This window comes from Pelmatolapia mariae, linkage group LG18 (assembly GCF_036321145.2).
Source record: "Pelmatolapia mariae isolate MD_Pm_ZW linkage group LG18, Pm_UMD_F_2, whole genome shotgun sequence".
NCBI lineage: Eukaryota > Metazoa > Chordata > Actinopteri > Cichliformes > Cichlidae > Pelmatolapia > Pelmatolapia mariae.
In genome coordinates, this window is record NC_086243.1 from 35,291,303 (window position 1) to 35,308,602 (window position 17,300).

Consider the following 17,300-nt stretch of genomic DNA (forward strand, 5'->3'; position numbering starts at 1 on the left):
TGTTCTAACACAGTGGAGAGAATACATGAAAGCTGTGCTCCATGTTCCTCTTTTCATGAGCACTTTGGTACAGAGGTCAGTCATCTTTACACCAGCAAAACAGATTTGAGCTCCATAGTTATAAATGCCTGTTAAGTATAAATGATCAAAACAGTGAAAGTTATAAAGCCAGGCCATTATAAACCTTTAGTTTATATTTAGTATAAGTATTAGAAAAGTATAAAATAACAGAATAGAATAAAAAAATAGAACAGAATGGATAAAATATACTGAATTGATATTTTTTTGTATTCAGGCATTAACTTCTGTGAAACTGATCTGGAGTGTTTTAAAGATGATGTTTCTTGTACATGACAGACTTTAAATAAAACTTCTGTCATCCATCAGTCTGTGTTAACCTGAGCTCCTCTCCTGAAGGCACCAGATATTTAACCTGAAGCACCTGAAGGACCGAGCTCAATAAGATTTATAGATCATGTGAAAACAATAGTAGAAAATCATCTAACAGCCCTACCTGCATCTCTTAGAGTGTTTTTATGTTCTTTTTTTGAGGAAACAAATGGATTTTCAGTGGGAACTTGATTTAATTTAGGGCATCTGAGACAGAAAAAGAGGAAACTAAAATAGTATTTTTACATCGTAAAGACAAAACTGAGTCATTTGGTTCAGTACATTGAAACTTTCTGCATTTAACTACAGAAATTGTAGCTGTTCAAACATTAACAGCAAAGCAACAAACTGCGTGATCACATCTGATGATTAATTTGTTCCAACACAAGAGACTTAACAGTTTATAATAATAATAATTTATTTCTAGTGAGATTCAGTTTGTTAAAAATCGGTAAAAGGTCAGAGTATTTGCTTTAGACCAGGAGATTCTTTAACTGAGTTCAGCTTCTTGTTTAGGTTTTTTAACGAGCGCTGAAATCAAACTCGGTGCAGAAAGTTTTGCAATTTCTTCACAAACTTGGTGATAAAATCTGCACTGAAGATTTATTATGACTCAATAAACTAAATGTGCGTGTGTGTTAAGGTGCGTTGGCACGGCAACATGGACAGACTGGGTGTGACTCTGTGTGTAAGCAGGCAGGGTGTGTGTGATGGATCATAATGTGTGTGTGTGTGTGTGTGTGAGTAAGTGTGTGTCTGAGGCTCAGGGTGTGTCTGCTGGCTCACCTGCAGCCTCAGGACACATCTTACACATGGAAACTACCTGAGCAGCAGGAGGAGGAGAAAACGTGCCTGCAGGCGAGAATCAGCGCTCCACAACACAAAACACAAAACACTGTGTTTCGCTCCAAACTCAGCAGGAGGTGAAATATGCTTTCATCTGTGGGGACTGAAAATAAACGTCTGTGGCTGTCTTTGGTTTTAGAATAAAACCCTAACCCCGAGCACATCCTGAACCTTTTATATCTCCCTGAACGCACCACAGCGATAATAACTACAGTAAACAGTTTAATTAAAAGGAAAAAACAAAAAATATTTTCTTGATTCCTCATCAGAACTATTCCACAACTTTGATAGATGACCTCATATTTACTGTTTTAAACATACTTTAAACAGTAAAGATTTAATATTAGTACTCAGATTTTCTTTAATGTGATATCTTTCATATATTATATTGAATTAATTTTATACATATTTTTATGTGCTTTATGTAAGCTTTCCACATGGTTTAAGATGAATTATCACATTTAAGTTATGCTAAGCTTTAACATAAGCTTTGTTAACTTTTATTAAAAATATTCAAATTCCTTATATAATCCCAACTAGTCTTTTAACTAACTGATCACAATGATTATAGTAATAAAGAGATGCTACAAACTTTATTTATTACATCTCTTTATTACATTATGTCGGGAGACATGACTGTTGTTCCCGGGATCTGCTGGAGCCACTCGACTAGCTTGGGAGTCACCGCACCTAGTGCTCCGATTACCACGGGGACCACCGTCACCTTCACCCTCCACATCCTCTCGAGCTCTTCTCTGAGCCCTTGGTATTTCTCCAGCTTCTCGTGTTCCTTCTTCCTGATGTTGCTGTCATTCGGAACCGCTACATCGATCACTACAGCCGTCTTCTTCTGTTTCTCTACCACCACTATGTCCGGTTGGTTAGCCACCACCAGTTTGTCCGTCTGTATCTGGAAGTCCCACAGGATCTTAGCTCGGTCATTCTCCATCACCCTTGGGGGCGTCTCCCATTTTGACCTCGGGACTTCCAGGTTATACTCGGCACAGATGTTCCTGTACACTATGCCGGCCACTTGGTTATGGCGTTCCATGTATGCCCTGCCTGCTAGCATCTTGCACCCTGCTGTTATGTGCTGGATTGTCTCTGGGGCATCTTTACACAGCCTGCACCTGGGGTCTTGCCTGGTGTGATAGACCCCAGCCTCTATGGATCTTGTGCTCAGAGCTTGTTCCTGTGCTGCCATGATTAGTGCCTCTGTGCTGTCTTTCAGCGCAGCCACTGGTAGGATTTCTGGATATCAGCCACCTCCTCTATCTGGCGCTGGTACATAACGTAAAACGGGCATTAATCCCAGCACAATGGAACGATTTATTTAAAGTTCAGAAACTAAAGGTCAAAATTCAATAAATGATCCTTGAAAGAAATGAAAGAAAATCCAGAGAGGAATCAACCAAAATATGAAACACTGGTTAAAGCTGGTGTCTGAGTTTCACTCCCTGGTTATTTAAAAGTTAATAATGATGATGATGATAATAATAATAATAATAATAATAATAATAATAATAATAATAATAATAATAATAATAATAGGATCGATGTGATAATGCAGTGTTAAATGTAATGATAATAGGAATATTACTGACTGGTAAAATCAATAACAACTGATAACAGACTAAAGATAAACTGGGCCTAAAACTGAGCTGTGGGGGACGCCACCTGTCTATTTTCTTCTGCTTATGCCAGTCAGGGTCCATCCCAGCTGCAGTAGGCTGAGGTGGGGCACACCTGGACAGGTCGCCGGTCAGTCACAGGGCTTTGTGTTTTCTCTAAGGTCTGCACATTAGATTGTAAAACCCTCTGACATGACTGTTGCTGTAAATGGTCAGCTTCTGCACTGTTGCTGGTTTAATCTGAACTCTCAGCAGCTGCATGCAGAGTTCATGTTCAGGAAACATCTGTCATGTTTTCCACATCTGGAACAGAGCACAGATTCACTTCATTCACAGAAATCTGATTTTTAATTCTCCGTCCTGTGAGACGTCTTTGTGTTGTAAAAATGCAAATGGGAAGCCCCAGGACAACGGCTCACACTGTTACAACACACACACACACACACACACACACACACACACACACACACACACACTGGAGCCGTCATATCCTCTGACTGACGGTGTGTGTTTTGTGAATCACAGGTGAATAAGTGTGGCCTGTACGTGCAGCGTGTACGGACCTGCAGCAGGAGAGGAGTTAAAAGGCATCACTCTGAGGAGCTGTGCAGGAGTTTTTCCATCAGCTGCAGCTTTCGGATCTGATTTCAGGATTCACACAACATGAGGAACGGATGGATTTCAGTCTGCGGGCTTCTGTTTGCTGTCTGCGCCGTCCAGGCGACCTACAGATACTACTGTAAGTGGCTCGACTTCTTCTTTTACTGCTGTCAGCAAGATGCTGAAAGACATTAACATCCTTTAACTCTCTTCTTTAAACTCTAACCAACATACCTGAGCTCAGCCTGCTAATAGCTGTGGTAATGTTTAGGAGAGGCAACTACAACGTTATGAAATCAAGACGACAAACATAGGTCGGTAAGATGGGAAGTTAAAAAACGACATATTGATCCTCCATAAGTTAATATACGTTCCTCATTTTATAATAACAATAATCATTAAATATTGATTTCAGAGGTAATACAGTATTTATTGCTGTGGATTTAATATGTTTGTTTTAAAGGCTCAGTCTGGTGATTTTGTTAATTATTGAAAAATGTGTTCAGCGCACAAACAAAGGAATCAAACAAAATCATAGATATGATTTTAATGAAGTGTGTGAAGATAATATGAGATAAGACTGTGAGTTATTCATATTCACGTCACTCGTGTCTGAAAGTCTGCCGGTGCAGACATGAAGGTGCAGATAAGATAAAGCTTCAGTGATGAGTCCGAGGGAAACACAGCAGAGTCCAGAAGTACGATTTCTGAATCATTTTTAGTAAATTGCTCCTCAGATTTGATTAACAATAAGACACAAACAGCTGAATTAAGAAATCTCACTAAAGAAGTTTAAATAGACACAAAGACTGATCCTTAAATTATGAGAAAACTGTGACTATAAAACTGTGACTTCAGGACAAAGCAAAAGAACAACAACATGCAGCTTAACAAAACCCGTTCACACAGACGAGTCAGAACAGGAAGGCTTTCTATAACTTTTCATTGGGATCATTTGATTTTTCAAATTTGTCTTAAACGATAACAAAGACTAGCTGGTGGAAAAAGGGAGACACCCATGGGTGAGGCTCACGAGGCCTGAACCTGAGCTGTCAGAGGAGAACTGCCTGCCCCTCAGGGAGAGAAATTATTATCTGCTGAACTTTTACTGATATGCTGAAGAAAAGAATCCAGCCTCATACACTGAGCTGAGACGATAGATAGATAGATAGATAGATAGATAGATAGATAGACAGACAGACAGACAGACAGACAGACAGACAGACAGACAGATAGATAGACAGATAGATTCAGCAGCGAGTGCAGAAGAGCTACATGGATGCAAAGATGCATCAGTGTCATAACAAAGGACTTAAACTCACTATTTGCTTTGGTTTGGATATCAAGCTAGCCGGGTTAAGGAAACGTGGAAATATCTCATAAAAGTGGGAATATCTCAGTTTTACAGGCTTTGTTGTAAAAATACTGCATTTTGTGGCGTGGAGCTGCTGAATCCGATAAGAACCAGGACTCCTCTGGTCAGGTCACGCCCAGCGATTGTTTTACGCTAATGTTATTTTTACAGTCGAATGTGAGTTTTTATGCTAATAAGAGTTTGCTGTGGTTACTACAGGAGCCGACATGAGATGAATCAAAGCAGCGTAATGTTGTAAATATGTTAATGGATTCAAAAATATTTGCAGAATACCAGAAAGTCAAATATTTACCCAAAATGAGAGAAATGTAAAACCTGCATTGTTCATTAAGATACATGCAGCTCTTTATTTTCTGATTTATTAATAAGCAGTGATTATTTTGATGGTGTTATGGTGCGTTGGGCTGTTTGGCCTTTACTGCTGCTGAGTCAGTGCTGAATACAGGACAGACTGTGAGTGACAGCCGAATCATGAAGGTGATGAAAACCACGTCATCACCTGCAGGAGCAAAAATGGAGTTAAATTATTCCCCAAAAAACAATTTAAAGGTGAGAGGCAGTGCACTTTTCTACAAACTGGTTCAAAGCTTAAAAAAGCATCACCGAGTGCAGACGTTTGACATGTGCAGCGTTTTATCAGCTGAATCATGACATGAGTCAGTGCTCACAGCACAGACGGTGCTTTAGTCTTTTATTTGTTAAAGTGTTAACCTGAGATTAAAGCTGTAACCACATTCTGAGTTTACACTGTGATGTAAGAAGAACCGTCTCTAGGTGTGTCTTTGTTGTTTATCATTCCTCCGGGGAAAAGAAATCGGAGTTATGAAACAGTGAACACGTTCCCTTTGGAGAGAAAATGTTTCTTCAGGCTGAATATTTAGAGGCGCACAAGTTGGAAACTGTCTGATGAGAGACACAACACCTAAGCTCAGCGCTGCCGGAGGCAATCAGGTGAACAATAACTGTTATAAGAGAGTGAGTCAGTGTGACTGATGTACTCTGAACTGTAGAGAACGAGCTGTTCACGTCTGCTGAATCACAGGCTGAGAGTGTTGGAGGGCAAATCTGACGGTCAGACAAACACACCTCAGCCTCCCTCTGAGCGCTTACATTAAAGAAGAAATTGATTACAGTCACTGTCGAGGTATTCAGATTCAGACGGGGAGAAAAAACATCACAGTGAGGTTAAAATGTTCCTGCCAGGACAGGACGTGTTCAACAAAACCCCAAAATCAGACACACCCTATGAGCAGCACTTGGTGACAGTAGGAAGGAACAGGAGGAGACGTCCAACAGGACCAGGGAGGGGGGAGCCCTCTGCCACCGATCACTGGGGGATATTTTCTCAACACAGTTTCAAAAAACCCTCAAAACACTTTTTTAAAATGAGTTTTTCCTCATCAACCGTCTGAGGTTTAAGTTGAGCTCAGGACAGTAACACAGGGACATGAAACATTTCCTCTGCCTCCAAACTTCATGCTGATTATGTCCAGCGGTGTTAATGTGATGCACGTGCCAGGCTCAGGGTGATTGTGTTTACCTCACCTGAGTAAACAGCTGGTGCCACAGTTAGTTTTTCAAAGATTGATCCATGCATCAGCTCGGATTCTCCTGACGGCACAACAAAGAGAAGCGTGGCTTATTGACGCTGACACACGGGAGACAGTCTGCAAGTCTGAGTTGAAGTTTGAGTGAAATCTCTGGCCTTCATTGTTGGTAAAACTGGTTTCTGTAACTTGATCCCAGCTGTCGGTCGGACTCCCGATCGTCCTGTTCTCGGTCAGCGGCGAACGTTTGCTTCCTCGTCTACTTGCACGTGTATTGTGCAAATATTGATGCAATAATGCTTCAGTGGCACTGGTCGCTGTGATCATTTGACTCTCTGCCCTATAGTGAAGGTAACAGTTTAACACACACACACCAAACAGACCCACAACACATGTGAGGTCACAGAAAAAGATCTGCGGCAGCTTATTAGCTGCAGTGACATCATATCCTGTGGCTGCAGTGACATCATATCCTCCTGAATGAGAACAGTTTGGTGGTCGTCCCCTTTCTGCTGCATTGCCAGGATGGTCACTGCGAAGGGTCCAATAATAAAATCATGAAATGTTTCTCTGTACCAGGCTGTGCCTGCAGACTGCAGGCTGCCTTGTGATTCACTTTTTTCATCATTACTCTGGTTTACCACAAACTGCTGTTGCTGCATTCACTGCGGGTGAGATCTACCCTCTCTGCTAACAGCAGGAACAAGCAGCAGCCTGTTGAAACGCTCCCTCAGTTTAAATTAAAGCTTTAAAGGAGCGGGTGCAAGTCTTTTCAGGGCTGCTTTTCTGAGCCATGATCCCGGTGAGCTCGCTGCAGACAGAAGGGGCTGAGGTGCTGGCTGTTTTGGGCGGGGCTGGCCGGATTGTGATAATTTGTGTGGAGGCTCTTGCTGGGATTTCAGAACAAACCACAAAGCATATGAAGCGCTTCACACTCTGTAAACATCTCTAATGCTCCTGTTTGTTAGATTAAAGCTCAGGAAGCTTGTGGACGTGGATGTGCCTTCTTTTCTTTCACCATCACAATACGAACAAAACAAGAAATTCACATGCAAGCTGAAGTGAAAGTGGAGAACAGAAGAAAGTGCAAAACTGAAATGTAAACAGCCAGCTTCCTCCCACAGTCCTTACAATAATGCAAGCACTTCCTGTGGTCAGACTGGAAAAGCACCAGTCCAACACCTGTGAAGCCACAAAAATACATGAACGTGCATCTACAAACAGTTTCGTCTATTATTGTACAAAAAATCATTTAAAAGAAATCAAAATAAACTTGACCTTTGACCTCCTACTTTCTCATGCAGCGATAATGCGTTGTGAGTGCAATGGGAGATCTCAGTACTGCCTGCACGACGCGTTGGGTCTGCACTGCGTCGACTGTCAGGGAAACACGGAAGGCCGCCACTGCGAGCGCTGCAAGGGCGGCTTCTACCTGCAGGGGGCGGGGCAGAGCTGCTCGCCCTGCCGCTGCAACCCCACAGGTGAGTGCAAGTCTCATAAAACCCTTATGTGTGGAAAATGAAATGTTAGACGTACAAACCAGAGAGCAGAGGTGGGAGGATCAATTCAAATATCCATAGTATCAGTACCAACGCTGGTATCAGATCAGATCGATGCAATCCTCCATATATCCTGTAAGTTCATTATGTTTTTATTGGAAACGAAAACTACACCTCAAACACGCCTTATCAAAAACGTCTGAACCTTTCTGTGTTCCTGGCACGTCTTTAGAGACGGCACATTTACATTCCAGGTCTCATAAAACACAGTTTCCAAGCACATGATAGGCTGAACATTTTTGCTTCAATGTGTTAACTCATTGTTGTGGAAAAATGAAGCTGCAGTTCCTTTAATGGCCACTTGGGGCTGACTCATGGGCACGTCTGACTCTAAAACAGACAAACCGATGTCATCGTTTACTTGTGTTGTTCTGACCAGGCTTGTTTTTCCTCAGGTTCTGTCAGTAAGTCATGTGACAGCACGGGGCGCTGCAGCTGTAAAGAAGGCGTCACAGGAGACAAATGTGACCGCTGCCCCAACGGACCAATCGGACCTGACGGCTGCCCCCAAAGGTGAGAGACAAATGTTACCTCATATGCTTCAATTCTCAACACCTTCACCTTCAGTGCACTTTAATGCATGTCATTGCTTAAATTTGGTGTCTTTTATTTGATGAATGGTTTTGTAACTGCAGTTAAAAATGTTTAAATTGAATTCTGTCTTCAGTTACTTTACTTACACTTCACTTTACAGTTTTCAGTCCTTAACTTCAGCCCACAGCTCTTTTCTATTGATTTCAGTGCTTGGCTTCCATCTTTCCATTACAGGTTTTTAATTAGCTTTAAGTACTTTATGTACTTCAGATTAATACAAACACATTGAGCAGTTTTAAACAGCCCACTTCTTCCACAGCCGTCTTTGCATTATTTTTCAGTTTTTAGTTCACAGAGATATTCTCCTGTCTTATTTTGATAGTACATGGCTCACTTCCTGTTGTTTGTTGCGTTTTCAGCCGTCAGCCCAGGCAGGAATCTGAGAGTCTGACTCTGCCGTGTTTCTGTTACGGCCACAGCAGCCGATGTTCAGCACGATCCGGTTACTCGGTCCACAAAATCACCTCCACCTTCACCACCGGTAAACCTTTCTCCTTCATTACCTTCATAATAAAAGAACCCTAACATTTCCTACATTTCAAAGTAAAAGCACACAATAGGTAAGGTGACAGACTCTGGTGTGCTTCAGGTTTGGAGGACTGGAAGGTGGGGACGATGCAAGGTGAGACTCCAGCCGATACTCACTTCCGCTGGTCACCGAAACACCAGGACGTGGAGGTGATCTCCAAAAACAGCCTGCCGGTTTACCTGTATGCCCCAGGTGAGTCAAGCCCCACCTCTTCTAACAGCATAGCCCCACCCACTCTTCTTTGTCTTTCTTTTCATTCCTGTCATGACTGATGTTCTCCTTTCTCACAGACCCTTACCTCGGAAACCAGCTGCTGAGTTACGGCCAGAACCTCTCCTTCTCGCTACGTTTGGACCGCGGCGTCCGATACCCGTCCGTCAACGACGTGATCCTGGAAGGTGGCGGCTTAAGAGTCGCTGCCTCTCTGGGTGACCTGCAATCTGTGGTCCCCTGTGGTCAGAAGATCACCTACAGCTTCAGGTCAGAAAATCCACGGTGTGAAGTCGCTGAAAGTTTGATGGTTTTGTCTGAAGCGCTAAACATGACGTGGAGAACAGATTTGATTGGTCGGGTGTTATTATTGGTCAGATAATTGGAGTAAAAAGGCTCAGAGGTCCAGCTAGCAGCTACAGCCACCTGTGTCACCATCCACCTGTCAGCCAAAGAGGCCACGCCCCCAATAATGCAAAGTCTTAACTCCCACGGGAGTCTGTGGGGACTCACTGCTGGAGCCCCTGGTGGGCATTAGTGGGACTGTCACTGCTGCTTTCTCCTGACAGTTTCTGCTTTATAAATGAATGTTAGTGAAAGTCTGTGAACTTTAATGCATTGTTCCAGCCGCCTGCAGCAGCTCTGCAGTTTGAGAACACTGGCCTGAAATATCAGGTGTCGTGTTTTGATGAGGCAGGATAGCTCCCACTCACACTGTGACTGTCATCTCTGTGTGACATCATTTGTTCAGCAGGAATGTGAAAACTTTTCCAGCCCAGCTATCAAAGGTTCAGACAGCCAGGCTTCTCCGAGGCGTGAACATTCCTGAGGTGAGGCTGTTAATCACAACAAGTAGAGACGCAGCAAGAATCTCAGGTACTCCGTTAGTACCTGGCTGTGTTTACGACAGATTTATTGCATGAGCGATGTGGAGAAAGTGGGTGGAACAACACTGCTCCATTAAACTGTCTCCATTAAACGTGGAGTCTGACCTACAGATGTTCTTCATGCTTCTCTCCTCATGCACATGTGGGTGAAACTATGATGGACCTTCAGAGCTGAATGCAATGAGCCGAATCAGAGTTTCTCTCAGTTTTTTAGAATGTGACCGACTCTGATTGATGAGATGAGATGAGATTTAATGTCATCGTGATACCAAATTTGAAACATTCTTGTTTGCTCATCTGGCTACACATCTGGATTGATTTAGTCAAGAAGTCACTTGCAGTCCAAATACTAGCAAAGCAATAAGAAGAAACACAAAAACGATTCATCAAAATGATTCCTGTTTTCTCAGAGGTTCATGAGGTTCCATGATGAAGGACAGTAAAGGGAGAAGACGTCGTCTTCGTGAAACATTGTTTGAACTTCTGTCTTTTTCTGAACAGGCTGGACGAGCGGCCCGGCAGCAAGTGGAGGCCTCAGCTCTCCGCCCTGCAGTTCCAGACGCTCCTGCAGAACCTCACAGCCATCAAGATCCGAGCCACGTTTGGAGACACCGGTGAGCCCTTTTTCTTCTCTTCCACAGAGAAGAAAGAGATAAAATCCAAGAGCATAAAAGGGTTTTCCAAAGGGCGAGGAGGTGCTAAAAGAACAACAAAGAGTGAAGGATAAGCGGCTCTCGGACACAGTTTCATGATTTGTTGTTTCTTTTTTCAGGACGTGGCTACCTCGATGACGTGCAGCTGGTGACTGCACAGCGTGGAGATGGCGTCCCGGCCCGCTGGGTGCACACCTGCAGCTGCCCGCCGGGTCACGAGGGCGAGTTCTGTCAGCGGTGTGCGCCCGGTTTCAAACGCAGAGACCCCGCAGATGGAGCCTTCAGCCCCTGTGAGCCCTGCAGCTGCAGAGGAGGCAGCTGCGACCCGCAAACTGGAGACTGTTACTCTGCTGATGAGACGCCCGCGGATCAGAGCTGTTCCCAGGGCTTCTACAGAGACCCGAGGCGGCCGGAGACCTGCGTGAGGTGTCCCTGCGCGGACGGTGTGTCCTGCTCACTGGGTCCTGGTTCTCTGGAGCCTCGCTGTGAGAGGTGCCCATCAGGAACCTCCGGTGAGATGAAAGACACACACACACACACACACACACACACACACACACACACACACACACACACACACACACACACACACACACAAACAAACAAACAAACACACAAACACACACACACACACACACTGGGGAGTTTTTTTCCAATGCAGTTGATATTTTTTGCGCACATGTTGCATCTCTTTGTTTTGTGTCTCTGACAGTAAAGTTTTCTTTTTTCGAATCCTTGATCAGTTTGGCTGTGAAACAACACACAACTTCAACAACATGATGTTTAGTTGATGTTTTGTTTCAGCTCTTAAAACGTCTTTAGTTGAATTTGAATAATTCTAGAATATTCTAACCTGACTGCGTGTCTCTGTCCTCAGGTCCTCGCTGTGACGTTTGTCAGGAAGGTTATTATGGCGACCCCCTGGGTACCGGAGGTGTGCAGCGTCCCTGTGTACCCTGCCACTGTAATGGTCACATCAACGTCAGAGTGCTGGGAAGCTGCGACCGCAACAACGGCGAATGCCTGAAGTGCGTGAACAACACGAAGGGACGGCACTGTGAGGACTGCGTGAGAGGTTTCTACCACAGGCAGCCCACCGACGCCTGCAAACGTAAGAACGACGCACAGTCAGAGGAGTTTCTGATGTAGACGTCTGGGTTTCATCTGCAGGGAAATTGAAATTTTTGTATTCTTTACTGTAAAATTGAATCTTAGATGTCAGAAATCAGTAAAACTGTTTTTTTTACAAACAGAACTAACTGACATGTTTCAGTTTCACGAGTTGCTCAGAGAGAAGCTGTTTAATAATCTTTTAAGTTCACAGCAAAGAAAATCGTCAGAATTGTGGTTTTTGATGGTGGTGTTGGGTTGCAAAGCAGCATGCAGCTAAAACAGCTTAAACATGGCTGCGGTTACCTCGAGGTGGATGTGTTAAAGTGTATCAGCTGATCAACGCTAAGCTCAATTTTGTTTTTCTTTGGTGCTGTGTTGATCATTTACTTAATGAATATGCAGAATAAGCAACAGTTACAGAAAACAGTGAAGTGAAAATTGAATTTAAATTTGAACCAAGTTTAAAAAAACAACATGATCATTAATTTGAGCAAAGCTAGTTTATATTAAAGTTTCAAAGACCTTTAAAGTACAAATCCCACATCTAGAAACTTCTCAACACTCCCACAGGTAGAATGCTGCCCCCTGCTGGTGCACCTTTTAATTACAGCTGTCCTTACAGAACACTTTTTGTGCTGTGACGGTTTTCCCAGATGTGATCCAGCAGTAACATTTTTTCCTCTGTTTTCCCGTCAGCGTGTAACTGTGACGTCCAGCGCTCGGAGTCCAATCAGTGCGATGCTTCCGGGCAGTGTCGGTGCAGGCCGGGCTTCGAGGGTCTGAGGTGCCAACGATCCAGCTGCCCCGCCTGTTTCACCCCCATCAAAGCAAAGGTGGGGTACCTGTAACAGGGGCCTGCTGTTATACACAGAAAGTGTTAAGTTTATTTTACAGAGCGCCCCCTGCTGTGTGGATGCTATATTTTCTTTAAATGTTTAACCTAAACTAATTGTCTATATCATACCACCTGAGGCTTTGAGATATTACATTTTCAGTTTATGATCATCACAATAAAACAATATTATCACAATATCACCCTATAGAAACTCTGAAGTTTCATCTGCTTATTAAGACATTGTGGCATCCAAACGTATTTCTTTTGTCTCAGATGGCTGCTTATGCTGCCAAACTGAGGGACCTGGAGTCTTTGTTCTCTGACATGGACGGAGGATTGAAACCAGCTAATAATGCTGAGATAGAGGCCGCTCTGACAGAAGCTATGGAGCAGGTGGACGACATGATGGAAGACGCCAAGCAACTCACAAGTAAGACAGCACCTTATCTGTGCCATCACCTGAAGGTTTTTAGGACCCAGTACCAATTTGCCAAACACTAAACTAAACCTGTGACTGCTGAACATGTTCTGACTTCCTGTATGTTAAAAGTAAAATATGTGAGTATAATGGGAAAATGTACAAATTTCTATGTTTATAAGTGACCAGTCAGCTGCTGTTTGTTACAGTTACAGTTGGTAAAAATAAAAAAATCCACATTGTAGAAGCTTTAATAAGAAATTTTTACTCAATTACTTGGTTAAGTGTACTTGCAGTTTTTAGAAGAACTTAGTAGACCTGCAGCTGAATGGTTTCGCTCAGGTTTCCATAGCAGGAGAAAGTTTCACTGGTTAAAATAAAGTCGATTTCTTATTGTTTGTCTCTAACAGGAGTGGAGAAGAGGCTGCAGGACCGCCTGTCGTCCATCAGCAAGCGGCAGCTGGACGAGGAGCAGGATCTCCAAAACATCAAGGACGCAGCCGCTGACATCAAACGGCAGCAACAGACGTACAAGACGAAGGTGGGGGAGGTCCAGAAGCTGATGGAGGAGATGAAAGTCCAGCTGGAGAAGGCCAAATCTGACCTCAAATTCACTGTAAGGCTCCACGCTGACAGATGCAGAGATGAACACATCATGTCGTGTTTGACAGAATCATTATTTTATTTTAGAGGGGTTGTGTTGTATTTGGGTGTGCGTGTGTGTGTATTTAGAGGAAACAGGCAAAAGTTTAGAGAAGACAAGAAATTTTGGGAAAAGAGAAGCTGACAAATTGGCAACGATGTTTTCTTGTCTAACCTCTGTTTATTTTTCAGGATGTGCCTCAAAGCGACTCTCCGCTGGGTTCAAGCGACCTGTCTTCGCTGGTGAAGACGGCTACCAACCTGGCTAACGAGTAAGTGTTGATTTCACAAATCAGTAAGACGTTTTTTGGCTACCATGCAGACCGGCCCACGTTACCCACCGTTTCTAACGCCGACACCTTTGCCTTCCAGTCATCAGACGATCGCAGACACTGTGGAAAAAAATGCTAAGAAGGCTCTGAGTGACTCGCAGCAGAGTCTGACTCTGGTCAGAAACCTCATGAACAGAGAGAACAAAGTGAAAGAGCTGATTGGAGACCTGAAAACCATGTAAGTATCTCCTCTGAGCTTCAGAGACAAAGACTCTTTTAGACTCTGAATCAACCACTTTGTTGATTTACGTGCACTTTGCATGTAAAAGCTTCAGATTTGTTAATGACAGCAGAATCTAAACCCAGTGCCTAAAGACTAAACTAGAGCAACCTGCGTGTGTCCAGGTATGAACAGACTTCAGCTCAGGTGAAGCGTTTTGAGAACCAAGCGAAACGTCTAAGCAGCGACGCCATAGAGGAGAGCAAAATGGCGGACGGCATGTTGAAAGACATCGCCAACATGGAGCAAAACTTCCCCCCATCTCTGCAGGTAATGGATGGAGAGAGGACAGATTCTTCTTTTTATTATCATCTACTTGTTCAGTGTCTCTAACCTCCTTTGTTCTCCCACGATGCACAGGGGGCGATTGATGCGATGCGTTCCAGGGTGGATGGAGTGACAGAGGCAATGGATGAGAACCTCGCAGGCATCGATGCGCTGCAGCATGGCATAGTGAGAGACAAGGCTGTCGCTGAGGACCTGCTGGCCAATGGCAAAGCTGCCCAGAAGGTACTAAAGTGTCACAGATTCACCTCTGATGAGCAGGAGATGTCCAGTTAAAGGGGGAAATGGCTAAATGACCAAAATCGTTCGAGTATCAGTAAACATCAGTAAACATCAACCAACACCTCTGTTCTCAATCCCTCTCTGCAGGAGTACAACGGCCTCGTGGACAGAGTCAATGTTGCCAAAGCTGACACAGAAGGAGCCATCAAACTCATCAACAGCAAAAGTGATGAGCTAGAAGATGCCCTGAAAACCCTGAAAGGTAGACTCACCGACCGATGGGGCGGCACTCACCGACCGATGGGGCGGCACTCACCACCATAATTCTAGCAGCAGACTGATGCCACTCTTCTTTCTTCTCAGGCTTCGACCAGCAGATCGCAGGCAGCAAAACAAAGGCAGACGCTGCCATCAAGCGTCTCCCTGACATCAAGACCACCATCCAACAGGCTGCTGGCAATAATAATGCAACGCTGTCCATCCTGGGAGATGTTCAGGACAATTATGATAACGCTCTGGAAAACATCAACAAGCTGGGGGACTTGGTCACTGGTCTGGAGGTAGCATGAATACTGTGGCGTTACTTTATGACGCATTCTTTATGTTGGAAATGATAAAACAGGCGAGACGTCAGGGAAAAGTTTACGTTTGTTGCAGAATTTTCTCTCTGTGAAATTTTTTTAAACAAATGTGTTTGATTGGTTATTTTTTAAGTTGAACGGTGACTTTTCATGTTGTCGTGTCGCACGTCGGCTCTGTTGTTAAACTGCTCTTTTGTCTTCACCCTTCAGAGAGAATTTGCATCTTTGCCGTCTCATGACAATATACTGAAAGAAGCTACCAAACTGAACAGAGAGGCGACTAACCTGAAAACAACAGCGGGAGGCGTTGTTGGAGATCTGGCCTCCGAGCTGGAGAAAGCTGAAAACCTGCATGCTGACGCCCAGGAGGTAAACTGACCACACTGAAGTAACCTGTCACAGACGCACAGACACACTCGTATAAAACGATGGACACGGGGTTAAAGATGTAAACGTTTCCCCTGCAGGCGTCTTTGGGAGCGGGTGGAGCTTACAACAACGCCAGGCTGGTCAGCGAGGAAGTGCAGAAAACTCTGCGAGAGGTCCAGGGTCTGCTGGCTAAAACCAGTACGTACACTTTTTATCTGACTCACACTTTGGGATTTGAACCTTGGCTGAAGTCCTGTTTTATTTATGAATTTGCAACATGTTGCTTTTCATCTCTAAAAGTTGATTCTGTTCATCTGGACGTAGCGTTTCCCACAAACGCTACGTCCAGATGAACAGAATCAACTTTTGGAGATTTACTTTCCTGGATGACTGAGAATGCATCAAGATGTTGCTTTTTAATTTGGTCAGCTTCACAATCTCCAGAAAGGCCTTCTGAGACAGCGCGAGCTGCTTCCTCACCGTGTCTACTCTGTTTTCTCAGACCAGTCCACTGCTGTGGATTTAAAGAAGGTGAAGCAGCTGGAGGACTCGTTGGCCAGTGCTAAGAAAGTTGTGGAGGGCAATTTGAGCCCCCGACTCAGGAACATGGAGGAGCAGGAGGCCGCACACGTGCGCCAGCTCAACTCGATCAACCGCGACATCGACACCATCCTGGCAGACATCGCTAACCTCAGGGAGATCCTGGCATCCATCCCCAAAGGCTGCTACAACAGCCCACCCATCGAGGAGGCCTAAAGCGTGACTTACTGCCAGTGGACATCACTTTGTTTTTTTGCACTTTTCAACTACTGACGACCTTCTTTTTGTCTGTAATACATAAAAATATTGAATTATTTAGAATCCATATCTAACGTGCTAACTAGTTTCTAAACCTCTGAGTTTGAATCTTGCTTTTTAAAATTTAAAGACAAATCATCTCCGATGTTTTCATTAATTTGTCCCTAAATCTAAACTGTACGACACCTTAAACTCATCACGTAGGCATACATTTGTAAACTGAGAGGACATGTGCTGCTTCAACATTATTTTTCTCTATTAAATGATTTTGTCTAAATCATTCAGTTTTTAGTAAAAGGATCTTTTGGAGCAGATTAATGCACTGCTGTTTCCTTCTACGCTCAGCAGGGATATCTGCTGTTTTTATAAAAATATATTCTGTGTGTTTGCATTCTGTATGTGAATATATGTTAGAGTATTTATAACTGTACATACACCATCGTTTTTAAACCCTCATGAATTCAGTGTTTTTGTTCTACTGAGTCTGACCACCAAGAATATTTATATGAAAATAAAAGATAAAAGTTCTGACATTTAAAACATGTTTCACTTCATTATTCATGCTTCTTAGATTTATGTAACTGGTATTTCTGTGTGCGGGTCAAACATCCGACGCAACAGACCGGACGCTGAAGACGAGCAGGATGAAATGAGCCCATCTGAG

At 43.7% G+C, this 17,300-nt stretch overlaps 1 protein-coding gene across 1 annotated transcript; it reads left to right on the forward strand.

Annotated features, from left to right (window-relative positions):
• The first annotated feature begins 1,943 nt into the window (after nt 1–1,943).
• Nucleotides 1,944–16,860, forward strand: lamc2 (laminin, gamma 2). Its single transcript, XM_063461199.1, has 22 exons — nt 1,944–2,002; nt 3,393–3,606; nt 7,694–7,870; nt 8,344–8,461; nt 8,902–9,023; nt 9,132–9,263; nt 9,362–9,551; nt 10,670–10,782; nt 10,941–11,333; nt 11,699–11,932; nt 12,631–12,767; nt 13,043–13,199; nt 13,598–13,803; nt 14,022–14,101; nt 14,202–14,339; nt 14,507–14,651; nt 14,742–14,891; nt 15,036–15,150; nt 15,252–15,448; nt 15,680–15,838; nt 15,937–16,036; nt 16,341–16,860. Exons 2-22 carry the CDS (start codon nt 3,531–3,533, stop codon nt 16,592–16,594), a joined length of 3,393 nt encoding a protein of 1,130 aa, XP_063317269.1. The 5' UTR covers nt 1,944–2,002; nt 3,393–3,530; the 3' UTR covers nt 16,595–16,860.
• Nucleotides 16,861–17,300: the final 440 nt, after the last annotated feature.